Source organism: Semicossyphus pulcher, unplaced genomic scaffold (genome assembly GCF_022749685.1).
Source record: "Semicossyphus pulcher isolate SPU_LCO1_2020_fin unplaced genomic scaffold, fSemPul1.0.p SCAF_20, whole genome shotgun sequence".
Lineage (NCBI taxonomy): Eukaryota > Metazoa > Chordata > Actinopteri > Labriformes > Labridae > Semicossyphus > Semicossyphus pulcher.
In genome coordinates, this window is record NW_027211694.1 from 22,595,964 (window position 1) to 22,622,519 (window position 26,556).

Consider the following 26,556-nt stretch of genomic DNA (forward strand, 5'->3'; position numbering starts at 1 on the left):
TCAAAAGATGCAAAAACTGAAGGCTACGACGGAGAGATCTACAAAACTGAAGACAGCACATGCTCATCCTGTCGGGTTCTTTTCCGCGATAACAAACCTGCTCTCTTTACATTATCCCTTACTTACTACTGTTTGCTGCTCGTATAAAAGCAAACTCGATGTCGTGATGTTGTACTGAATATCAGCTCTGCTGTGATCCGGTCGTAGGCACGAGGCCGCAGGAGAGGGAGCACAACATCTCTCCCTCTCATGTGATGTTGCTTCAGTGACTTCAGTTAAGTTTTTTAAAGGGTAACTCAGATGTAACACATTACAATCGCTCCCTTAAGGGTTGGACGTCTTTTTTGTAAAAGAAAGCTTCCTTTATTTCTGTTAGAAGAAAATGGAAACCAATGCCCTCCTCCTCTGTTTGAAAAAATGTGCCACCTTCATTTTCTGGGACATGTTAATGGAAACCAACGGCTGCCCCACAGGTTTGTACGAAGCGTTCAGCCTAACGTTCTATTACAAAGAATGTGAAAGCAATGGCTGCTCTGAAAGTAGGAAAAACTGCACCTTTGTTCTGTTACCAGGAAATGGAAACCAATCGCTGCCTTGATAGTGAGAAAAAGTAAAAATTACCTTAATTTCTATTAGAGGGAACTTGACCCCAACGGCTGCCTTGGAGGGAGGACGAAGTACACCTTCGTTACAAGGAAATGGAAACCAGTCTGCAGTTAAAGCTTCGGAACTAAAACTTGGTGTTGTCCTTGATCTCTGCAGCAGAAGTGTGAGACTTAAAGGCCCTGACTGAAGCCCAAAAAGACATGGCTGTCCAATGGGCTCTTTTTGTTCACACCCTCCCTGGCCTCCCTCCCTCTGAGTTTGTATTCCTTGTGTGTTCGCCTGCAGCGTGTGTGTGCAGTAATGCTTCTTTCCCTCAGCCCTGTGCGAGTGTGTGTGCAGAAACACAAAGAGCAGCCGAGCACAGAGGAGCTGTCCTGGGTGGAGGGATGTGGGACGTCAACAGCGGTTTTCTTTCCCGGTGTTTGTGTACATTCTTCCTCTCATGAATCACTGCGGGAAACTCTCTCTGCAGCGGGAGAATCTGCTCCTCCATCATTAGTTTTCTGTCTTTGCCTCCCATCTAAGAACTTTTAATCATTTGTCCTGCATGCAAATGACACCGGCTGGTGGAAGATGTTTTTTTTTTTGCCTGACATATCTAGGCCAAGAGAGGATGCTGCTGCAGCGGTAACGAGCGCTCTCACGCCAGCAGAGGAGAGCTGGAGGAGAGGATGCAGCGGATGTTATCAAGGAGAGGACAAAGGACAGAGCGGTGAAATATCGCAGCCTCCACCGCAAACAGTGTAAGAGTCGAGCTGATTTGCTGCCTCACTTTCAGCCTCTCTTGACACACGGGTTCGGGTGATGTGTGGAGTCGTAAAAAGGTGGATTCATGCCTGGTTCAGAGTCTGAAGCTTATAGCTGTGATGTAGATTGATAAGCCGAGGCCTTCTCTGGCCTCTTCCACATAAAGAAGGTGCTTTAAATCTACAAACACACTCACATCCTCTCTCCATAAACCACCGACCAAACGCTTTACCCCCATTAACGATAACGTACCGGAGAAGGCCGCCTTCACAGCGCTGCGATGTCGTATTGGAATTAAAAAGAAGTCCATCTATAATTTTAAATACTTCAGTTTGAATAAAGAACCATCAGCTCTCGGGACTATTCATTATGCTAATGACACATTTAGGGCCATACACGAGTCATTTCAATTAAAGTTACGGTTCATTTACTCCGTTCTTTATCAGTATCGAGCATTGTTTTTGTTGACCTGGCTACTACTGCTACTTCCCAGGGTTAACTTTGGCAGCTTTTTTACATTTAGTCTTTTAGTCGACGAAAACTGAAAACATTTTAGTCCAGAAGTTTTCTCTTTTAACAAATTCATGCAGATTCAATCTGCTGTAAAGCGCCGTCCTTTCATTAATTGTTTGCTGACAATGTTCTTCACGGATCCTCAGCTGAGGTTATAGCTGTGTCCCAGTCCACGGGCTGCAGCCTCCGAAGGCCAATTGCATCACACGTCCCAATTCGAACGCTCCTTCAGATGCGGCCGACAAATGTGTCCTCCGTTTCCCACCGTATCCCAAGATGCATTGCGTGCCAATTCAAACGAAATGGCGGACTTTTAAACGGCCGAGGAATACACTTAAAAATGTAAAAGTTTTTGGTTTCAATTCAATCGAATAGCAAGTGTTACGAAAAGAAAGGGCCCTTGAAACAAATTATCTTTAAAATAATTGGTTAACTTACTCAACGTTAGTTATGCTAGCCCGCTAGCTACCTGTTGCTAGGCGACAGGAGCAGCGTTTGGTGAAGCAAGGGTAGACCAGACCGTCTCATTTCAGTTCGGCTGTAACGGTCTACGCAGGCTGTGAGTGGAGCATCCTCCGTGGGCCGGCTCCTTGGAAGGCTGCAGGCCGTGGATTGAGACACAGCTTGTATGTAAATGGAAACCTCTGGAACGTAACGTTACACATGTAAAGCCACAGAATGAAGCCGTGCAGTTACAGAAGCACATGCTGCACATTCCTCTCGGTTTTTATCATTTTATATATTCGTCATCGCTTCTCATTTAAACAGTCTGACTGATGCAGATGATCGCTCCTTTTAGTGCAGAAGAAGTGTGAAATGTAAAACGCCTCTTTTTCTGTGAGCGCGCACACAGCCAGACGCAGAGAAAGTTCATAACCTGTTACCTCTGACTGACGCTTCAGGCTTTGTTGAGCCAGCTAACTTTAACAAAGCCTGAGTATGTTGAACTCGCTCCGTAGTACAGCTCTCTGTTCTGCGTGGATGCAGTCATGTTGTTGGCAAGCCGCCGCTTTGAGACATCCAACTGGGAGGAGACCCCGGGTAGACCCAGAGCTCCCCCGAGGGATTATATATCCCTCCTGGCCTGGGAACGCCTTGGGATCCCCCCAGGAGGAGCTGGAAAATGTTGCTGTGGAGAGGGACGTCTGGGTCAACTTGCTGAGCCTGCTGCCAAGGAACTGGATGGATGAAGTTTAACTATCTTATATTTTCTTAATAGTTTTTTTAAAATAGAAATCTAAAATGTTTCTAATTGTTTTAAATCGTAGCTTAAACATTCTTCGCTGAACTCGCTTAGTTGTCTGTAAATTAAACTGGCTTTAAGTTGAATTAGCTTAAAATATTTAACAGTGTTGAAGCGAGTCAGTCCGTGTGTCCCCTGGAAAGATAACCTGCTGATGCCGTGGGAAAGCCGAGGATGGCACGAGACCAAACCGCTCTTGAGAAATGAAAACAGAGCAGCCGTCAGACTGAAAGGAGAAAGCAGACATGTGGAGGAGTTTGTGTTGAGAGGCGGTTATGGACAGCGGCAGAAGTCCAGAGAGAGCTCAGCTGAAGCACAACAAGCCGTCAGCGTGACAGCTGGAGACGTGTGTGTGTGTGTGTGTGTGTGTGTGTGTGTGTTGTACTGTTTATGCTGCGGCTCCCCGAGGCAGAGAAGTGTCTCAGGTGAGAGGTGTGTGTCTGTCAGATTCAGCGACCCACATACAGGGATGGATGGCTCAGAGCACACAGGTGGAGAGGCAGGACGACTTTTATACTGTTTTTATATCAACGCTCTGCTCTTACTCAGGAAATCTGACGTGTTGAGACAGCGCTGCAGGAATCTCAAACGTCCTCCAAACACGCCACAGAAAAAACATCGCCGCTGCGATCGTCTGGAACGCTTTCTGATTCACCTCAGACGCATGGAGTCAACTTTATCTGATCACACAGAGATAATGACGACACAACTGGATCCAGAAGCAATATCGACATGCGAATGGATTTACAATATTTATATTATATTTACCTGAAGGGAAAAAAGAAACAGTGAGCGAGCTAACGAGCCAGGCATGGTGAGCACAGACACAGATAGCTGCTAATCAGTGCTAACATGTAAATACAATAATAAACAGTGTGTGAGACGTGTTGGACGCTCTGTTCGTCCAATAAAGCGCACACACAGATTATCTGTCTGATATTTACATGAACAAATCTCCAACAGGCTCCAACAGCACAAACACGGCCCAGAGGTTACGTTCAGTGACTGAGTTAGCCGAGGGGACACCTAGCAGACAGCTAGCAGCTCCCACCTGTCACTCAAAGAGGCCACGCCCCTAATGAGGCACCTCTTTAGGCCTTAAAGGGATAGTTTGGATTTTTGGACACCAAGTTCTATAAAACACTTAGTCGTGTAGCGAGATGCCAGGGTCATGAAACCAAAAAGTTTTACCCTACAAGAACACGCAGGCGATGGTGATGCATTTCTAACACAAAATCATCGTCCTACGATTTCATATACTGCACCATTTTTTGGCACTATTTTCTCTCTTGAACACTCCAGTATCACGACGCCTGCTGCAGGCCGGTTTCTCAGGTAATCCGACCTAGCAGCTGTTTCACGTTGATTCTGACTGATTCGTGTCATCTAAAACAAGTGAACATGTCGGACTGTGAAAGTGATGAGGAAGATTTAGCTTTCACATCGGATCCAACGGGATATCTGTATGAACCTGAATATACTGATGCTGAACTTAGGACGATCATTTTGTAGGGTAACACTTTTTGGTTTCATGACCCTGGCATCTCGCCGGATTCTACGTTCAGAACCGGACAAAAATCTGACCACGGGACTCGGTGTCCCTTTAATATAATGTAAACAGGTGAGCTGTATAAAGATTCTCCCCGTACAGTTGTCATGAAGAGAGAAATGAGCTATAGAGACCCAAACTGTTTTTTGTACCAGGCTGTAAACATGTTTATTTCTGCTGTAAAGTTTAACATGGGGCTCTATGGGGACTGACTCACTGCTGGAGACAGCCTCAAGTGGACACCAGAGGAACTGCAGGGTTTGGCACTTTCTCAGCCTCCAAGTTGCTGCTTGGGCAAAATCCCTTCAGGTTTAGGTTCAGACATTTGATATCAGGTTTGACGTAGCGACCTTAAACCTATTTATGGAGACTTAAAGCAGCGATCAGCTCTTTGGGACAAAGCGAAACACATGCATTTTTCTTTTTCTGCATGAAAAGTAAATCTGTACGTTGGATCCTCTGATCCTAAAATAAAACATCTAATAAAGCCTCCAAACAGACCCAGTGTTTTCTAACTTCCTGGTCTCTCCTGCATGAAGGCTACAGAGATACTCAGGCTCTTAAGACCCATGCAAATTAACTTGTATCACATTTAGTGCGTTTCTGCAGCTGAATCTAATCAGGGATCAAAGCAGAGCTCATTCTGATGCTGTGTTCATAAATCAGATTTGCAGGCTCATAAAGGTGTCTCTGCACTTACACCTGAACCCCTCTCGGTCCTCTGACTGCAGAGAGGAGCCCCCCCCGTGGCCTTTAACGAGCGCCTGTCTGGGCCTAACTTTATCGACCGTCTTCACCTCATAACGGATGCGTTTATTATTTTAAAAACGCTCTTCTCCTCAGCGGCCGCTCCGTGCAGAACCTAATCACATCAGTCTTGTTAACGTCTCTGTGTGATTGCATATTAAGTGTCAGTCCTCCTCGTCCAGCAGATTTGACCGCCCGTCCCCCTCGCTGTATCCCCGAGGTGCTCTTCAAATGCAGGCTTCCCTGTGCTCTTCATAGCTGAGTGCCACTCTAATCACCCTTCCCTCTAATGGCCTATTCAACCTATAGCACTATGGGTAATATTTAACAGGCCTCCTCTGCTGGGGATGGCGGGACGCGTCATAACGGGAGCGATCGCCGTTTAGTGGCAATCAGGCAGCCGGCAGGAGTAATGAAATGAAACACGACAGAGGAGGACGCCGGCCTGTTCGCTTCCTTCCAGCCTAACGGTCGCAGTACTCCGTTATGAAGTCATTTACATTCAAAATAATGTTTAATGAAGTTTCATCATCATACTAACACGGCTCGTGTCGGACAAAACAGAGCTGGGAATCATGGGAAGTATTTCTCTTCCTGATATTTTTAACTCCTGCATTTGAACACAATCACAGCAGCTGCAGACTGTTTAAGGATCAGTTTAAATTCTGCTGCTTCCTTTGCACAGTCCTCGCCCAAGGCAAAATAGTCCACTTGTCAATGATTTGCAAATTCAACCGCTGCAGAACAAAAGTCTGAATGACTTTAAATATAAGAAATATCTCGGGTGTGCATTTATTATGTACTTCTTAATTGAGAATATTTTACAATCTTGTGGAAACACCAGAAAAAAACGTTATTCTTATGTGCATTAGGATAAATAGCAAATGCTTGGACTTTGATCAAATAGAGAAGGACCCTGGATAAACGCCCACCACCCTCTGCACGGCACATTCAGCAGGCAGAGCAGCGTGTTCAGCGTCAGACGGCTGTCCCAGTCCTGCTCCACAGACTCACAAACTCTTTTATCCCCCGGGCAACCAAAGAAACTGTGAATTACTCCTCGACTCGACTGCCCATCGCACATACAGATACTCGTTTGTCCTTGTGAGTCCACTTCTGTCTAAAATGTGTTTTTTCCTTGGCCCAAGTTATGATTCACCCTTCCACCAAATTTCCTGAAAATCTGTCCAATAGTTTGACTGGCTTATTCAGTCAGAAATCACATTTTGATAAACCCCAGTTCAGAATGACAAAACACAAAGTATCTTTATAACAAGCTTCCTCTGAGCTGCTGCAGAGGTGAAGGCTTGGACATGGAGATGTAAGCCCTTTCTGCCATCAGTCATCGTGGGAGGTGTCGACTCTCTGCCCAACAAAGGTGACGAGCTGGAGATGTTGGTGAAGGCTCCGGTAGTATACCGTGAGTGCAGTTTTCTGTGTTTTGCTGAAACCTGTTTGAATGAAAACATCTGGGACTCCAGCGCGGATCGACCTGGCTTCACTCTCAGACAGAGATGCTGAAGCTCGTGGCAGGAGAGAAGGAGGGCGTCTGTTTGTGAACCAGAGACGGTGTAATCCTGCTCGTGTTGCTGTCAAGGAGAAGAAGCCGGGATACAGACTGAACATCCTGAGGCACTTTCAATAATATCAGGGGACTTCAAGAAGGTCGAGGCCATTCGAAACGACACGGATCATCCACTTCATCACACCTCGATGGACCAAAGAAACAACGGTGGTGGACGGCTCCTCTCTCTTCGCTGCAGGACGGAGAGATATAGAAGATCTTTGTTCCCACAGCCATCAGACTTGTTCATTCTTCAGGGAATGGTGGATGAGATGCCAGACAAGTGAGTTTCCCTTTGGGGATCAATAAAGTTGTAATTTCATCAGTGATAAAATAAACAAAAAACAACTGGGAAAAACTTATGACGTATTAGGGCCACTGGAAAAAACAAAACAAAAAAACAAGCTGGAGGAGACGAGTAATATTCCGAGATTAAAAAACAACAAATTAATGAGAATACGTTGGCCCTAGTTTTGGTATCTTTTCATGAATGTGTTCATAAAGCCGTCGTGTCGTCTCCTTCAGAATGAGCTGTGCTGTCAGATCTATAAGGAACAAAAGGTTTCCTGTTAGTATCCGTCATGAGGTCGGAGGGTAACTCTCATGTGTGATGCAAACCAATGAGCACAAAGTTGGAGAGCTCCTGCTGCAGCCGGTCATGCTGCAGTTGCAAGATCACTCAATCTCAGAGGAAGCCAGTGCACCATTTTGAACAACAAACGTCGTCCCAAGTTACCAGTTCTCATGTGTGGTGGTAACACACTCTGGGGGGAGCATAGAGACGTGTGTTTCTGCAGCAGAGGGTCGCTCAGTCTTTCTCCTCTATGAGGTCTGCTTCTTGTGTGCAGAGAGGCTGAATCCGCTCCGTGCATGACTTCATGACTTCATTTGCACGGGGAGACAATGCAAACTCCACACTGACAGGCCCCCTACATCCGAACCAGGATTCGAAACAGGTGTATAATGAGGCGTTTGTTAACTCTCTCATCACTCAGGGAGCAGTTTCATAGTTTTTTTTACCCAGTGTCTTGCAGTCTTCAGCTCCTTTACAAACAGCACACGCGAACATGAAAGCAGAAGAAAAAACCCTGAACAAATGCAGAAATCAGCTCCGGCGGGACGTCTGTATTTCAAACAGCTGATGGTGAACGGTTCCTCCTGGCGGCTCCTCTTGAAGCTCAGCAGGACGCCGACAGAGCAGAGAGGAGAGATGTAGACAGAGAGCAGGTGTTTTATCTCCCTCCTGGGTCTCTGGTGATTCATACTCGGCAGTGAAAAGCTGATGTGGTGATTACAGAGGCTGCAGAACAGAGCAGAGGGTGATCAGGACATGCAGCCTCGCAGGGCTACCTGGCTGCAGGTGTTTCGCTACGCCCGCCAGCTGAAGAAGGGAAACGCACGACCGACCGGCCCTGGGAGGGAGCGGAGTCAAACAGAGGCGGAGCAGCTTTCACCCTAATGATGATGCTGATAAAGATCGCTGGGTGGAGAGCAGCAGGCCGGACGGGGAGAGCGTGAGGAGATGAAAGGAGAGGAGTGTTGAAGGATGATGGTCTGCACTTTCATCCCCTCCTCCATCACGTCTCTCTCTCTCCTGCTCTCTCATCTGTCTGACCCTCGAGAACATTCCTTCCTTCCTCCTTCCTCTCATTCCTCTTCATCCCTCCTTGTACACTTTGATTTATTCCCCGTCCAACCTAAGATCTGCCCCTACTGGATTAATGACAGCCTCTGCCATTAGATCAAACACTTAGCACAACCTACGCTGACCTTTTCATGAGCTCACATGGTCGACCGTTAGCTATTTGAAGCCTCAGGTTTGAGTTTGACATGTTAGCCGTCACCATCTTGTTTTTTGGAGCCAGAGGTGACCTTATGTGGACGAGAGGGCTGAGCTGGAAAGGAGCGAGGGGTGAGCAAACGCTAAGTAATCAGCTAATGCTAACTCTCGCTTGGTTAACAAGGTGCATCCTTAAGTCTCAGTACCTATGATAATATTTGAGGGCTATCTGGCCCGCCTATTTCTCTCTAAATATAACAATAAAATAAATACGGAAGCCCTAAGCGGACATGCATCCCTACATTTTATTTCCTGTTGTTTTTCTCGACTTATTTATCTCGTTTTCTCGAGATAACAAAGCTGGTTTTCTCCTGATTTCAAATATTAAACATGTTCTCTATTTACGATCTGATATTCTGTCGTGTGGGGGGGGGGGGGGGGGACCCCGAGGACAGCCGAGCACGCTCTCTGTGGATCGTCACGTGGAACCAAACGATAGCCAATCAGGACGCGAGCTGACTGAAGCAGGAAGCACAACAACCGCAGCCATGGCGATAAAAGCAAACCCTAACCCTGTTCAGTCTGTCAGTATCTGTCGTCGTGTGTGGCTCTCTCACATTTTTTGCGCCCACATATTTGTCCATCTTCCCCGTTTTACGTCGTGTTTCGATGAAAATTCTGACAGTCGCTAGTTTTATGTCCCTTACTTATATGTCGGGCGGGTGGTGCAGTGGTTAGCACTGTTTCCTCACAGCTAGAAGATTCCTGGTTTGAATCCCGGTTCAGACGTAGTGGGCCTTTCTGAGAGGAGTCTGCATGTTCTCCCCGTGCATGCGTGGGTTCCCTCCGGGTACTCCGGCTTCATAAGACATGCTGGTTGGGTTCACTGGTGACTCTAAATGGGCCATAGGTGAGGGTGTGAGAGCGAAAGGTTGTCTGTCTGTATGTGTGAGCCCTGTGATTGACAGGTGACCTGTCCAGGTGTAACCCCACCTCTCGCCCAATGACAGTTGGGATTGGCTCCAGCCCCCCGCGACCCCGAACAGGATAAGTGGTGTAGATGATGGATGGATAGTTTTATGTCTTCTTCAACACAGCATGATGTTCATTAAGTTAATGATGGTCCCATTCAGAGTCTAATAGACTGTAAAGCAGGGTATGGTTAAGGGAGTGACTACCTGTGATATACAGGTCTCTTAGGGTGGGTTCACAGCAGCCTTAGTCCGACTGAGCCGAACCCTGGAGCGTTTGTCGCCTCGGTGCGGTTTGTTTCGGTGGCGTGAATGACGGAATGTAATTCTGGTGGGGACCAAACAACCAAACCATGGTCCGCTAGAAAAGACGGGTCTTGGTCCGTTTCCAAACGAACAGACGTCGGGGAGCGATGAGGAAATAGAAATATGGGCGACCAAACAATTTCACAGATGCTGTGGAAACGCACGAGAACACGGAGGTGTTCAAACTGTTCAGTGAAAAACTAAAGGAGATGGAACTGATCGATCTGTGGAACAATGTCGGTTAAAAGTAAAAAACTGACAACAAAACATTAAATTCTGCCATCATGTTGAGTGTGATTGATCAGTGTGCTCTCTCGCTTTGTTTACTTCAGGGAGTTCTCCTACGTGGAAATCCTGACCAATCAGAGAGCAGTTTCCTTGCGCATCAACACTTTTGGCCCGCTGGTGAAAGCTGCCGTGTGAACACAAACCAAACTCCAGGCAAAATGAAACTTTGTAACAGTTTGGTCTTTGATTCAAACAAACAGACTTCAGGTGTGAATGTGCCCTGACTCACCTGAACCCTCAACCAAGATGGAGGCCAACCAAGAGTCCAGCTCCACCCTCTCGTCCAAATATGGTCACTTCTGGTTCTAAGAAACCTTTGCAGACAAAATGCCAAGCTGGGGTCCTCCGAACAGTCCACCTCTGAAACAGTCAGAACTCCTCCTGGTGTTTATGGTTTCTTTATCGCTGGTAATCCTGCCTGATGGTACTACAGGGTGCTTGCTTCGAAATATCTGTGCAGAAGACATATCTTTGATGACAATGTGTCACAGGTAAATAAACAGTTTTGAACTGTTTGTGTGTTTACATGCCCGTAATGTTGATGTCATACACCCAACAGTGTGTCTAATGTGAGGAACCAGACCTGACAGGCTGCAGCAAGTGAAAACAACCTTGCATAGCTGGAGTAAATAAGCAATCATTATCTGAAGGACAAACACACAAAGGTGTAATCGCACCTTACAGGAAGTGTTCCCCATCGTGGTTCCGAGTAATGTTTACACATCACCCAGGGAAACGAGTTTGCACTTTAACCAGTCGAGCCTTTCTAATAACCCCCCAACAAGAGACTCACTATTAGTGAACTGTTGGTGTGTGTTTGAGAGAGAGAGAGAGAGAGAGAGAGAGAGAGAGAGAGAGAGAGAGAGAGAGAGAGAGAGAGAGAGAGAGAGAGAGAGAGAGAGAGAGAGAGAGAGAGAGAGACAGAGAGACAGAGAGACAGAGAGAGACAGAGAGAGACAGAGACAGAGAGACAGAGAGAGACAGAGAGAGACAGAGACAGAGAGACAGAGAGAGACAGAGAGAGACAGAGAGAGACAGAGAGAGAGAAATGGAAAACAGATGTGTTCATATATCACCACTGGGAGATGCTCTGTGCGTGTGCGTGTGCGTGTGTGTGGCAGAGCACAGCAGTGGTTGTACCAGCAGCAGTCGAGGATAGCAGGCAGTCTGTCAGCCTGTATCGCTTCAGTGCCCCTCATGTACTTACTGACCCTGCTGCTACCACCAGTCACTCTCAGCTTCACACACACACACACACACACACACACACACACACACACACACAGAGCTACTATAACAAGTGAAATGTCAACAGAGAAGGGAATTTCCTGCCAACACGGCTGCGTGCTCCATCAGTCTCTCCTGGATAAACAAATGCTCTAAAACACGCAAAATTCATCACCTGTGAAAAATACATCCAGAGGAGAAACACTGAGCACACCTGTGTTCACAATCTTTCATCAGAGTAAAATCATTCAAGTCATAGTCACACAATCCAACATCCATCATCGAACGAAGATTCTTCATTTTAGTGACGGAAAGCAGTTTTTTGTTCTGTAAAGTTTTTTGGGGGGAGGTGTTTGGGTTGGGGCTGTTTGGGGCTGGAGCCTATCCCAGCTGTCATGGGGTTACACCTGGACAGGTCACCTGTCAATCACAGGGCTGACACACAGAGACAGACAACCCTTCACGCTCACACTCACGGGCAATTTAGAGTCACCAACGAACCTAACCAGCATGTCTTTGGACTGTGGGAGGAAGCCGGAGTACCGGAGGGAACCTACGCATGCACGGGGAGAACATGCAGACTCCACACAGAAAGGCCCACTACGTCTGAACCGGGATTCAAACCAGAAACCTTCTAGCTGTGAGTGCTAACCACTGCACCACGGTGCCACTCATTTTGACCATCACCTTGTATTTTTGGAATCAGAAGAACACATATTTAGACGGGACACTGGAGCCGAAGAGGAGCGAGGGGTTAGCAAACACCAAGTTAACAGCTAACGCTAATGCTAGCTTCTTTGGGATGGTGCCTCTTTAATTTACAGTAACTGTAATTAACTGTGATGCTAATATTAGCTAATGATAAACTGACTTTAAACAAATAAAAAGCCGAAGTAAAACTCTGAAGAAGACATCTTTCAGGTCGTTGTGGGAGCGACTTTTGTAAGCACAGGTAGCCGCACCCTAAACGCTCCCCTGCTGTCTGGCCTGTGTGACTCTATATGGGAGCATCAGTGACTAAATGAACATCATGCTGTGTTGAAGAAGACTTGAAACTAGAGACTGAGACTGAAAAATCATTAGGAACATGTTTACTGAGGGAATAAACCGAGTAAGAAGAAGGGTCGTTTGCCTCCATCAAATCGCCCCCTGGTGGGCACTAGAAAGAGTGCAGGTTTAAACCGCTTACTAAGGCTAAGTCTACTTCTTTTATGTTCAATCTATGAGGACTGACTCACTTTTGGAGCCAGCCTCAAGTGGCCACTGGAGGAACTGCAGCTTTTGGCACCTTATTCACTTCTCAGCCCAGAGGGTTTCTGCTTATAAATAACTCACATTCATCCTCACATATTGAGCACACTGACCTCACTTTCATGTGTCTGCTCTGTAACAGAGGTCAGTTTGTTTTCTGGAGTGAGCAGCTGTTGCAGAGCGCCGTCGAGCCTCAGCCTGAAATGAGCTCAGTGTCGCAGCAGCAGGCCGAGCGCTCAGCGACCAGCTGGACTCCACGCCGCACCAATCCCAGCGAGCCGGTGGGGCCGAGAGGGGACGCACCAGATGTTCAGCATGTTGTCGACTGACTCTCCTCTGTCTGCCCTCAGGCTCTCTCTTTCACGTACACTCTTTTTCTAGGTCTCTCTTTTTCTTTGTGACCTTAAAACGATGGCAGCTCCCAGGAAAATAACCTCAGTCAGAGTGGAGGAGAGATGTTTTTCTCTGCACACTGAGTTAAACACACAGCGACTGACTGTGTCCAAGAGGTGCTGCTCCAGCCTGCTGTTGTTCTTGTTTTAGGGATGCAAACTTTATTATTTCAATGATCGATGTTTTTAAGATAAAGTGCTGCAGTGTTTGTTTTAATCATCCACCTCCTCCTTTTCCTCCCTCTTTTATATTCTGCAAGATTTCCTGAGGCCAGAATGAAAAACAAGTGTTTTTCTTCTTGTTATTTTGCTGTGATGTTTTTGATCTTAACTGTGCAGAATGATTCACGTGCAGGAGGCTGTTCTCATTCATTTGCTGGAGGGGGAGAGTCTCTCTGCGCTCACCTTAAATACGACCCCCTTTTTATAGCATCAAATAACTAATTAAAAGTAAACTTGTCAGAAAGATGAACACTTGGACATAAATCAGCAGGATAAGAACTAACTATAATGACAGAAACCATGTTTGAGAAAAATGTGTTTGACGTGTATTTTGATTTTATAGTTTGACTCATGTCCCATCTGTTAACATGGAGGAGGCGGGCTTTATGAGCTATACTGCAGCCAGTCAGCAGGGGGCGATAGAGAGGGTTTGGACTCACTTTCAGGTAGCTGTCATGTCGGCCATCTTTTTATACAGTCTGTGGTTTGAAGCCAATAAAGGTCCAGTGTGCAACTAATGCTGCATTCACTTGCTCTTTGAATGGTTGGAAGTTACAACATATTACTGAATACATGTGAGCAACAAACTTTACAACCAAACATTTCCTTTGGTCCGCCATGTTCTTGCTTATAATGATGTTCACTCTGAAACTGGTGCACCAACATTTTAGCAGGCTTTCCAATCTATTGGTCAGACTGGAGGGAGCGTTCATGTGATTGTTCTGAGTCGGGTACTACTTTCTCTGATTATTCTGACACCACGTGAATGCACCTTTGTTAGAATAAGTGTGATTTAGAAGCATGAAATCTCCACGCCACACAGAGTATTGACTTTTCAGTAAAGTGGGACACCACTTGTGTACAGTAGTTCAACTTTGTAAATATTGACATAAAAATATAAACTTATTTTTGACAATAAAATGCATAAAATTGTGACTTTAATGTCCTAAAAGACGTCCATGTAGCTCAAAGCTGTATGCAGCATATTGACATGACCTTGCTTATGGTTTGTTAAGGCTGCATGCACCTCTCCTGCAGGAGCACAGTGATACTATCCCCTTGTTATGCGCTCACTGTGTCCTCCTCTCCCTCCTCTGCTCGCTCTCGTTAGTCCCTCATGAGTCGGTGTTTGCAGGAAAAGGTCAAACTCATACCGTCACAATCATGCGCTCGTGCAGCATCTGCCAGAACAGCATCGATTTTCAGCAGCTGATTTGTCAGCTTTGGAGAGGCAGAGTCCTACAGCGCATGCGTTCGCAGGCGGGTTCTCCTTGCTGATGTGGCGTTGTAGTGCTCCACAAAAGCTCGTACACTTTAGAGTCGCGGCTCATCCATTACGTTCGTCAGTCAGTCAGACTAAATGTATCTGTTTGACGTTATAGCTTCAAACCTTTACACCCACACAAACTCGAAGTGGCTTGTTATGTAAGACAGAGTTTTTTTAGCTTAATTTCCCTCATCAGGAGAATCTTTTACTGCTGTTTATTCTTACTGCATTAGAGCTAACTTGTAATTGTGTCTGAAATATGCTTTACAAATAAATCTGCCTTTAAGATTTATCACAAAAACCATCTTTGCCCAGACTTATCTTTTCCCCACTAAAGCGACTGGCTTTTTCATCTGCTCAAGAAAGATCACGACATCAGAATCAGATTCATGAATTAGAACATTTTATTTTATTAGAAGGAATTTGTCTTTTCCGATGGTGCAAACATTAACAAACAAACTGAGAAAATATATAGGTAAGGGAACATTAAGAAAAATACAAATATTAACATGATAAACAAAATAAAAGGTGCATATAAACTACCAGGTGTTGAAGCGTAGAGGTTGTGCGGTTGTGCAGGAAAGTGAAAAAACATTGACCTGAGAATGTAAAAGACCAAAGATGAGTTTGAAAACTTTCAAATTTCTTTTACCAGGCTCAGGTTGGAGCTTTAATGCATATCAAGTCTAAATGTTGTAGACCAAAAAGAGAACAGGTGTTAGATAATAAATAGGGCCTGACTGATCCAGATAAGGGCCTGCTGCAGATATTTTCATTTTCCTCCCCAGCTGTAGACATGAAAACTTTATTTACAGTAAACAATTTAGAAAACAAAGCTGGAAGTGGTTTAGAAATGTAAAAAAAAATCTCTATCGGCTAATATCTGTGCTGGCATCAGTCTAAAAGATGCCACATTTGTTGGGCTCTTATAATGTAGAAAATATTATTTGATCAAATCATTGTATAGATCAATAAAATATTTATATTATAACAGTAGCCTTCATAAAATACAACATAAAGATGAATAAATACCCACGTTTGTTTTGGCATAGAAACTAAAGAATTTGACAGCTTTACTGTGAGAGGCAGTCGACTTTCCCGACTGCACCTGAATGCAGCACAGTACATGCACACCGTCCCCGCAGTCCACCGCACACACAGCCGCTACCTGCCAGGCGGAATGGACGTCTCCTCCGGTGCCCCCAGCTTCATCCTCAGCCCAGCGGAGCCGCGGGAGAAGCCAGGCCCGACATGACAGCTCCGGACCGGGAGAAGAAAGCCCGCCAGCCGCCGCGGCTGACCGCCCGGCCGGAGGCGGCATGGGCTGCGGGTCGCTACGCCGTGCTGGCCGCCCTGTGCGCCCTCTGCTACGGCAACTCTCTCGGCGGGGAGCTGGTGCACGACGATGTGTGGGCTATCATCAACAACCCGGACGTCCGACCGGGCTCCAGCCTCGGAAACATCTTCAGTAACGACTTCTGGGGGAAGAGGATGGCGGACAACACGAGCCACAAGTCCTACAGACCGCTGTGCATCCTCACCTTCAAGTAAGTTCCCCCTGCTCTGAAACTCCGCTCATTTCTCCTCTGAAAACAAACACTTTGTGCAACTTTCAGCGCACTCTTACTGATATTATTAACCCCGCATGAGAGCTGTGTGAGCACGCAATTAAAGCTGACGTCATGCAGCTGTTCCCGCATGGACAGACGCTGTTGCAGCCTCAGAGTTAACTTCAGAACAAAACAAGCGAAGTGTGTCAAAAATACACTTTAAATAAGAGGCTTCTTGTTCTGTTTAGCACCACCAGATGTGCTGCGGACGATGTGAACTCACTGAAACAGGGTTGTCGGATTATTTTCATAATTTAAATATTTAAATAAAGATAACTTCGAGCTCTGCTGTCCAGCTGCGAAGTGAACTGGTCCCAGATCATCCCAGCCCTCCTCTCCACAGCTGTGCTTTAATGCAACTTCACGTTGAAGGATTTAAGGAGCTAAAAATACGCGAACAGAAAGGGTTTATGTGGAACTTGTTGCGCAGCTGTGCAGGAATTTCACTTGCGTAGAAGTGGGTTTGGATTATCTGAAAGTTGAGGATGGGAAAACAGGCGGGCTGCTCGCAGGAGGGCGGGTCTGCTGCTGCTGAGAGGAGCCAGGCGAGCGTCCAGAACAGGGTGGGATTGTATTCGAATAAATGATATTATGCTGCAGTGATCGCACGAGGAAACAAACAGCGGGGCAGCTCTCACAGAGGTCATAATGAGGGGAAACGAGTGAGCCTTGCTGATGCAGAAGATTCAAACAGCCAGAATGGCCAACCTCATCTCCCCCTTCATTGTCATATTTAATTGATTGAAGATGCAGTTTGAGAGTGAAGCTGAGATGAGTATACAAACAAACTTTAGCCACAGTTAGCATCAGTTTTAGTCATTTCAAATGTATGTTCCTAAAGAATCCGACAGACAACATCAGCACAGGACCACAGCTTCTGCTTAATTAAGAATAAAAAAAACAATGTTTGTTTTACTTTTTTTCATGTTATGACTTTTTATTGCACCAAATTCTGCAGAGTATAATCAATAAGTATTGCTATCTGTGTTCATAAAACCCTGACATTACCCATCTCTATTTCCAGCTGACTCCTTTCTTAGTTTTTTCGACACGTCAGCGTCTGTTTAACTTCATCTTTTAACCAAAACTAAAGTTAGCAGCAGCTCAGCGCACAGCAGTGAGCATCATAAACACAGATATTTAACATTTTTACTGGTTTTAATCACCCGTTCCGTTTTAAGTGGATGATGAGTGGATTATTATGCTCCTCCTGAAGACCTGAGCGATGAACACTGAAATCAGTTTGTAAAGTTTCCAGCCTTTTGTGCTGTTGCTCTTGCAGCTCTGTGCGCAGTGCGCTGGTTTAGCTCACTTGGTAGAGCAGGCGTCCCGTGCACAGAGGCTACAGTCCTCGACGCACTGGTCACAAGCTCGACTCCCGGTCTGCTGATCATTCGGTGCATGTCATCCCCCTCTCTCTACTCCCCACATTTCCTGTCTCTCTTCAGCTGTTCTATCTAATAAAGGCAAAAAAACCCAAACTAATTATCCAATAATAAAGACCCTGTAAAATCCTGTAAGGTGACATTTGTTTTCTTGTGCTCCATTGCTTGTGCTAACACTCAGCTTTTTTGCTTAGTGGGAGAGGTTACAATCAGCATTCAGACCCGGGTCACATGACTCTGCAGTAGACCCGGGTAATTATCGCCTCGACTCCGATCGGCATTGATGGGAACACAAAACCCATGTCGACGCGCTAATCTCCGCCCCCTTTCCGTCGTGATGCTGCTGCCCGTCTCCGTCTGAGCAGCGCTTGAACATCGTTCCCAATTTGTCGTTGCTGAGTTTGTTAAACAGACTGAATGAGTAATAGACACAATAAAGACCTAACCACCGTAACATCTGCACTGCTTACTAACCCTGTCTCCGGCGCGTTTGTGACGTCAGACGGTGACGCAGCAGAAAAGAGACCGACAGGAGGATACTTCACTGGCAATGGGAACAGAGACAATCTGTATTTATCAGCGGGTCTTCCCGGTGCTGAGAAACCTGCATCAACACGCTAACTTAGGTAGGAAGGGGGTATAAGCATGCTAACAGGCTAACAAACATCTCTTTGTTTTCGCCTGTTTAGGTTAAAATGCAAACTGCAAAACTGCAAGTCTGTCTCTTTAAGGAATATAATATTTAATTTTCTCTCTAATTTCTGAAATTAATTGGGATTTTCGAGGTAGTAATATTGTCCTGCTGGGAACACACCTGCTAACCCCAAAGGTTATGCTCTAATGACCTGAAACACTGTGTAACCAGCATTAAATTAAAGGTGAATAAGTCAGTATTTCAGCAGGCTGAGTGCAGCAGAGCAACACGCAGCTGGTCAGCGTGTTGCTCGAGGGCACCTCAGCAGCAGCAGGGCGAATTCTTGCTAATGAGGAGGTTTGAGACCGAGCGTGTGTGTGACCTTCTGCCTTTATTCACCCATGAACACAGGTAGATGAGAGCTGACACACTGTTTTAAGTAGCACACTGTTCGGCAGCGAGAGAGAAAGTGTAGACAGTCATTGATGGTGATAATGTGCTCACAGACTGTTCACAGATCAAAGCACCGAGCGGTCAGTGAAGGCAACAGCAAAGAGAAGCAGGAGCGGTGGAAAAAAAACGAACATCACAGGACTGCTGACACAGGCTGAGGCGCACGCACGCACGCACGCACGCACAATAATGAGGTCCTACTGAGGCAATGTGGTGAATTTCTATTACAACGCCGTGTGTGTAATTAATCCTCGTGTAAGATGTGTGAATAGGTTGTTTGCTAAGAGGTGTAACAACCCTATAAAACCAAAATGGGTCGTTTTTATACAGGGGTTTGGTATGGACTCAGCAAGCAGGATATAATGTGAAAATTGGTGAGCATTAGAGGTGCTGGTTTACTGCTTTCATTAGCTTTTGACAGAGCAAGGCTAGCTGTTTCCCTCTGTTTCCAGTCTTTGTGCTAAGCTAAGCTGATTGGCTGCTGGTCTCTTAGTTAAAGACATGTGTACAGACATGACAATTGTATTGTTCTGCTTATCTTCAGGTGTGTTCGGACCAGAAGCACGTCGTGTGATTACACAAAAAATCAATGCAAGCTAATTTGCTCCAGCAATGCTAATACCCACATTTGTTTTTCAACGTGAGCCAGAATCTGCCATGACGCTTTGTCGCTAACGTCTGTTAGCATAGAGATTCCCCTGGGGCCCTTAGGGTACAGGGTTCAAACCAAACCCCATTCAAAAAACAGTCATTTTATCGTTGTTTTCTTCTCGTCTCGCAGACAGACCTGACAAAGCATGCATTGAGACTTTTTACAACCCTGCCTCCTGATGTAGTTCTCTCAGCATCCTCTCAGCCTGTTTATTGTCATTAAATCTCAGTAACATCTGTTTGTTGTGGCTTCATAGCGCTGTAGTGAGACAGATCTCAGCCCACGTGTGACTTGCTAGATACAGTGAAACTGCCACTCAGCGGAGACAGATGGACAGGCGCTCCACAGCTGAAACAGAATGCTGCTGGTTGGTGTCCATCAGAAAAATCCTGCTTCCAGCCTGAAGGAGCTGGAAGCAGCAGTAGAGTTCATCCAGACACAGTTCAGGAGGAGGAGGGGAGGTTAACCGAGCTGTGTGCATCTAAGGATAAAGTTTTGAAGACAGACATGAAGAGTTTTGTTTCCCGTTCTGTCTGAAAGGGCAAAAGTTCTCGTTTGGGTTCAACCAAAGCAAATAATCACAAAGAAGTCCCACTTGCTCCTGTGGAATCCTAGAGGAGTGTAAAGGATTGTGATTGGCTGGTTTGGTGACGGACATAATGAGTCCGCAGGCGGCGCTCCATCAGCACTTAGGCTAACTGAAACTGAGAGTCGTTGAGTGTAAGTGCTCCGGTTGGTGTGTGGCCAGCCTGCAGGATGGCTTCAGTGTTGGATGATGCTCCGCCTAATCACCCAACAGCGTTACAACCCCTCTAACAGCTGCTCGACTTCCTCCCCTCCCGGTGTTACAGTTGTTGAAGAAGATATCGACGCCTTAATGCTCCTCCTGAGAGCGGACAGCGGGGCTCACGGCTCTGCAGGAGCATCTGCTCTGTGAAAAACACAAAGTCACACACACGAACGCACGCAGGGCTTAATGATGCTGGAGGCAGCAGAGCCACAGACGCAAAGGAGGGGAAGGTGATCTTTCAGGAGTGACAGGTGTTGCCTTATTGCTCACTCGGGGCAGGAGGGACGGGGGTGTTCGATGCTTCCAGGGCACATCATCTTCATCAGCTTGTCATGTGAAGGACGCGGCTTCACATGGAATGAACGTGCAGCTACACTGAGATCGCCTTTAGCTCAATAATGCTGCTGCAGCTGCTGTGTGTGTGGAGGAAGGTGGAGCTGAAAGGCACGCACGCTGCTGAGTGGAGGAACGATGACTGAAGGTAGTTCAGCCACAGTGTGCCGGCGCTTTCTCTCCTTCTAGAAACGAACCTGTGTTTTACCGTTCCAAATGTTATCAAGAGTAAACGAGATGTTCCTGCACCATCTTTTCCCTCTGACACCGACAATAGAGAAACTGGAAACTTCTCGTGCTCCATGTGCTGCAGAGGATTATAAACCATGTCTAAATAATTTTCTGCTTTCGATGTTCTGATATAAAGGTTTCGTATCGGTGTAGAAAACATGCAGTCCGGTCTATCAGGGATACGTTCATATCGATACATCTGTCAGACCTGCTGTGTTTTACGTGCATCCGTCACAATCTGAAATCCCTTCATCCCCTCTCTGTGCAGCAGCTGTTAATCGTGATGTTTGATGATTAGTCCAAAAGAAGTGAAGAACATTGTTGGCTTAGTTTCACAGACCAGAGTCGGATCAGCAGACCTGCAGCTGGGAGAGTCTGTGCGTGGCTTCCTCTCTTCAGGCTGTGATGTCCTAAAACCAGATGCAGACAGGAGGGCAGACGGTGCACACGCACACACATCTGTTTTGTGTCGTGGATGTATTCAGACTTCTTGCATGGTGTACATTTTGCAAACACACGGACCAAACTCCTCCTACTGCATTTTTTTGAGGTGTCACGATTGCACAGTTTTTCAACAGATGCAACAAGGTGCAGATCCCTTGTTGGAACAGGCTGATGCAAACACACAGCAGTTCATCAGGTAGCTTCTTCTCCTCCGTGAGCTCTTCGTCACAGCCTCTGCTGCAGCTCAAACTGCTGCCTGAGCTGAGAAGCGAATAGGCCGAGACAACGACACCTAACCCTGAGCTTCAGCTGTTTTCAGAGCAGCATGCATCCATTCCTTACAATGACTCGAGTATCTTTACTTCTCGTCTCTCTTTCTCTGCGACCGCCTCTTCAGCTGTCTTGTGGTTCCTCGGGGGGGGGGGGAGTTTGCAGAATGCAAAGATTCGAGAAGCCTGATGGATTTTTCTGCACAATCATTCCAACAAGAGAAGAGGGTTACACAGCCGAGCAGTGCGGCAGATTCAGACGGATGGGGTTCAGCTTCAGCAGGTGTTTAAGGGTTCGCTTCCATTCTTGTGTTGCTGCTCGTTAGGGAGCCTCGGACCGTCTTTAGAATAAAGTAGAAGAGATGTTCATTGCTGTTTGCACAGGTGCAGGACAGTACAGGTGCAGTGTGTGATGTATTGCTCTGGAGTCAACTTTATGAAATATTAAAGATAGAAGAGCGACAAAATCTGTAAAAGAAGAAACTGTATAAAAACAGGTCTGGGATCTTTGCACATCTGTTTCTGCACATCTGTTTGTAGTTGGAGGTTCTTTTAAACATGTGCAAACTAACGAGAGACCATGAATGAGTTCTTCATTCAAACTTTGCTGCTGATTTGGCTCCGACTGATAAAAAACAGAAATAACAAATCAAGTTTTTGTCCGTTTAAAACCAACGACGGGCAAAGTGCTGATAGAAGAAATAAATCAAATCAACTCCAACGTGCCTTCTCTTCAAATGTTCGCTCATCACCGACGTGCTGAACAAGCTCCTCCTCACAGATCCTGCAGGCGATCCTGTTCTCTGCAGCGCTGAGGCTGAAATGCTCCCAGACTTTATACGTTTTAGGACGTGATGGTGTTGCATCGGGCGCTGACATTCTGCTACGTTTTGTTTACCTGTCGCTTCCTGCTCGCTGTTTTCAGAGATAGTAAGGATGTGAGATGGCTCACTCCTCACCCCTAACCGTAACCCTAACTATTAACATATAACATATCTGTCATTAACATATATCCTGGTGGGTTTGGGGAGACTTTCCTGATAATATTCCCCGTTTATTTTCCCCCTCTTCTCTCTGACTTTCATTCAGTGAGTCTCTACCTGAACCATCTGAGTCTGACTTTTTATGCATGCAGAGGAACAGATGGGTGCACTCCTCCAACACCTGTGGCCTGGGGATCCTTTCCATGTGTGTTTGTCTGATTTACATACGGCCAAGAACACGCCCCCAAACCACACACACACACACACACATACGCACACACACACACACACACACACACACACACACACACACACACACAGCAATGCGGCGGCGGTGCACCTTTAGGGAACGAGTCCAGCTTTGTGTTTCCTGTGCAGGTGAACACTGCAGCCTTTTTATGGATGAAATCAGGGTGAAGGACGCACAAACAAAACCTCCTCAAGGCTTTTTCTTCACAAAGAGCTGAGCAGTGATTGTGGGGAGAAGAGGAGGAGGAGGATAACAAGAGGCCGTGAGATTAAAATAGAAACGTGAGGACAGATGACAGTGAAGGTAGACGTGTTGTCAGATGCTCTCCTGCTAAATGAGGAGGAGGACACAGGACGTAACAGAAAGAGACAAGAGCCGGAGATGAAGAGTGAAGAATCACAAAGAGGGAGGGTAAGAGAGTGATGGAAGACGCTGCACGAGTCAGAAAGACGCTGACTCATCAGATTCATCGGTTCCTGAGTAAAAAACAAAGTTGTAATAAGTTCAAGGATCCTGTCGGGGACACGCTGCCTCTTCCAGACGTTTAATTATCTCCTATCTGAAGCTCCATTTGTCTTGATCTGCTCTCAGAGCCGAGCTGAAGCATCCTCGCCCCGTCCTCGGTTCCCTCTCGCCTGCAGCGCTTCGTTCAGCCTCTCTTACACATTCGGAAAAGGGAAATTACCGTAGCTGTTAACTGCTGATGCGATGCTCTCCAGAATAATTAACAACCTATTTTTAGTGTTCTCACAACCTTCCTGTGGGTCACGCTCAGGAAGTCCTCGTGCTGCTGCTGCTGCTGCTGCTGCTGCTGCTGCGTGGTCACCGACCAGCAGAGAGACGGAGAGCTCAGTTATCTCCCTTCACCTCTCCAGCCGCCTGTCAGTCAGTGTCAGTGGATGTGATCACACCGGGCCGGGCATGCTCGGTGTTCAAACGTCTCTCGCGATCTCAGAGCGTTCTCACTTTGCTCTGCCAGTGATCTGAAGAGTGACGCTGTTGGTTAAACAAACAACAGAGAAGCAGCGAGTGAGATTACTTAAACTTTGCTGCACTCAATCCAACATCTACTCATGAGTCCATCCTTTTAGTTTGGGCTGCCTCCTGAAACCAGCAGAGAGACGCCACATTGTGTCAGTCAATCCTTTACACTTCTCTTTTAGTTACGTCATTGTACACCAATACTTTAGTTTACATTACTGCAAGGATTTAGCTAGAGGCTGAACTGTCCAAAGAGGTCTGCTCCTGTCTAAAACTAACAGGTGTTAAATCTCTGAATTAAGAAGTTTCAGGTTAAAAATCTCGTCTTTGTTGGTCACAGGAATTCAGGAGGATGGGCAAGGTGAGCTCCTGCTAGCTTGTTCGACAGTGCTTGGCTGGGATTACTTCAGTGTCGGGCTGCACCATAAATCGTCTCACCGTCACATCGCAGGACGTGCGAGTGTGAGGCAAATTCACAGCAACGCATCAAGCTGCAGCTTTATTGTTGCTCTGTGCAAAAGGTGTACTCGCCACTTTCCGTCACTGATCGACTGAAAACGTTTGTCTGATGTCAAATCAGTTCAGCTCTTCATCAGAGTCGGCGGGATGATCGAGGCAGGCTTTAAGTTCTGCATGCGTTATCAGCAGCACCTCATACTGGGGCTGGTAACGGAGCGGACGTGCCGTGGGGTGTTTACTTTTAGCGGCTACACCTGCAGCACTCACACAGTGTGAGGTTGTGTGTGTAGACAGGAAGTAGGAGACGGTGAGCTTTCGCTTCCAAACCGTACCATCAGTGAGCCGATCACGCTGTTAAAACGTACGTTTGAACCTCGTTAGGAACGGTAGACGACATAACTAATAAGTAATGCAGCTACAGCCCACAAGTCTGTTTGTATTTCTCTTATAAAGAAACGTGTCGCTCAAACTGAACTCTCTACTGTTTCGTGTGTGTGTCTGAGTCTCTGAGCCGGGTGTGTGAAAAGTAGGAGAGATTTGTTTTGTTACCAGAAAATACTTTAAGTCCCAAATAATAAAAGTCTGATTGTTTATTGTATATGCACATGAAAACACACTGCGTTACCATTTCCTGTATTTTTATATCGCAAAAAATGATTATGCAGCGAACAATAAGTCACCCTATTAAAGAAAGTTATAATTAATTATTAATTAACTATAATTAATCCCTGCTTCATTCTTCCGCACCATGTGTTCGTGTTTGTTCACAAACTCTCTGCTCACCTCGCTTCTCTTCAGTTACGTCTCCCCGCACACCTTCACCTGCTCTGCCTGCACACAGCAGCTCTCTCTGTTGCTCTCTTCCTGTCTGTCTGCTGTGTTTACATCCATCACGAGCTGCACGTTTTATAAAGTCGCCCGACTCGCGTTTTGGAGGCTCGTCATTAACGGCCTGTCGAAACGATCAAAACACACTAATGAGGCCGACGCTGCACAGCTGCACTTAAAACCTTTTAAAGCAGAATAATAACATCAATATTTAACAGCAGACGTCGCATCTCAATCGATGCATCTACAGGAGGGACGTACCAGTGTGTGTGTGTGTGTGTGTGTGTGTGTGTGTGTGTGTGTGTGTGTGTGTGTGTGTGTGTGTGTGTGTGTGTGTGTGTGTGTGTGTGTGTGTGTGTGTGTGTGTGTGTGTGTGTGTGTGTGTGTGTGTGTGTGTGTGTGTGTGTGTGTGTGTGTGTGTTTCTGACGAGCATGTGTGGAGAAGCTGCTCCAGGTGAGAGACAGAGCGTCTGACAGATGAAAAAACACACATGATAGAATTAGTCAGTAAACATACTTGCCCTCGCCCCGCCCCCTCCTCGTCCGACAGGGAGAAATCTCCCGCTGTGTGAAAGGGCAACTCAGGGAAATGTCGGGGGTCAGACGGTCCTGAAGTTGTCAGGAGTGCATGTGTGTAAGGGTCAAGTTATCCAAGCCATCGGCAGCAAACCAAACGTAAGCTCGCAGACAGAATAAAGAACTTCATGCAGCTGAATGTTGTTAAAAGAGACGGAAACGTGTCTGTGAAAAGTCAGAAAGCTGTCGGCACTAAATGTCCGGCTGACAGGACGCTGCAAAGGAACAAGAAGCTGAAACTGGAGTGAGTTGGGTAAACTCCCGGCGATGACTAACAACATTAATATGACCAAAAATGTCTGAGTCAAACTTAGTAATAGACGATGAGCGTGAGTCTGTTCGTGAGAGGGCCTTTAAATCATGTTATTTTTCCTTTACGTCCACCTGGTCTGTTTGAGTCCTTTGCACACTGAAGACATCCTGCAGGCAGGGACTCAGACGCCTGGACCGGAGCCTGAGCGTTCAGGCCTCCTTCCAAAGCACCTGAAGGGCTTTCCATTGACTGGTTTTAAACCTCATTCACCAACGTTAACCTTTGCATCTGCTGGTTCTGTTGCTCTAACTTGGTTGATGATTGGTTTGAATATGTGTTGATTGATCAGCCTGAGTAGAAACTGTTCCTGACCTTTTCTTGACTTGTAAGTTTTGGATAAGTGTTATATATGTTTATGCTGTCAGACTGCGATCACCTCTCGAGTTCCTTCCTGTCATAAAAAGTAAACCTCCAGAACCCTGTGTGAACCGACAGAGATCCTGAAACCACTTCGACAAACACTCTCACTTGTGTTTGCTCGTCTTCTGCGGGCTCCTCAAACATCTCTCTGCTGTGTGCTTTGGGATTCTGACTGGATTCAATGTTTCCCCAAATACCAATCAAGTCATCTTTGTCCTACTTCCCGTCACTGTGTCATTATTTTCCTCCTCGCTGTCGCAGGCTGAGCCAGACTGTCACAGAGCCAACATTCAGGCAGTTACTGAGTGAGATGGACGAGTTAAGCGTCAAAG

The 26,556-nt window shown here is 46.3% G+C and overlaps 1 protein-coding gene across 1 annotated transcript in view; it reads left to right on the top strand.

Moving 5' to 3' along the window:
- The first annotated feature begins 15,924 nt into the window (after positions 1-15,924).
- The window catches only part of tmtc1 (transmembrane O-mannosyltransferase targeting cadherins 1), a 116,276-nt gene continuing 105,644 nt past the window's right edge, over positions 15,925-26,556 (top strand). The window contains exon 1 of the mRNA XM_069671120.1: positions 15,925-16,220. Within this exon, the coding sequence (XP_069527221.1) occupies positions 15,925-16,220 (296 nt within the window). The remainder of the gene's footprint in view (positions 16,221-26,556) is intronic.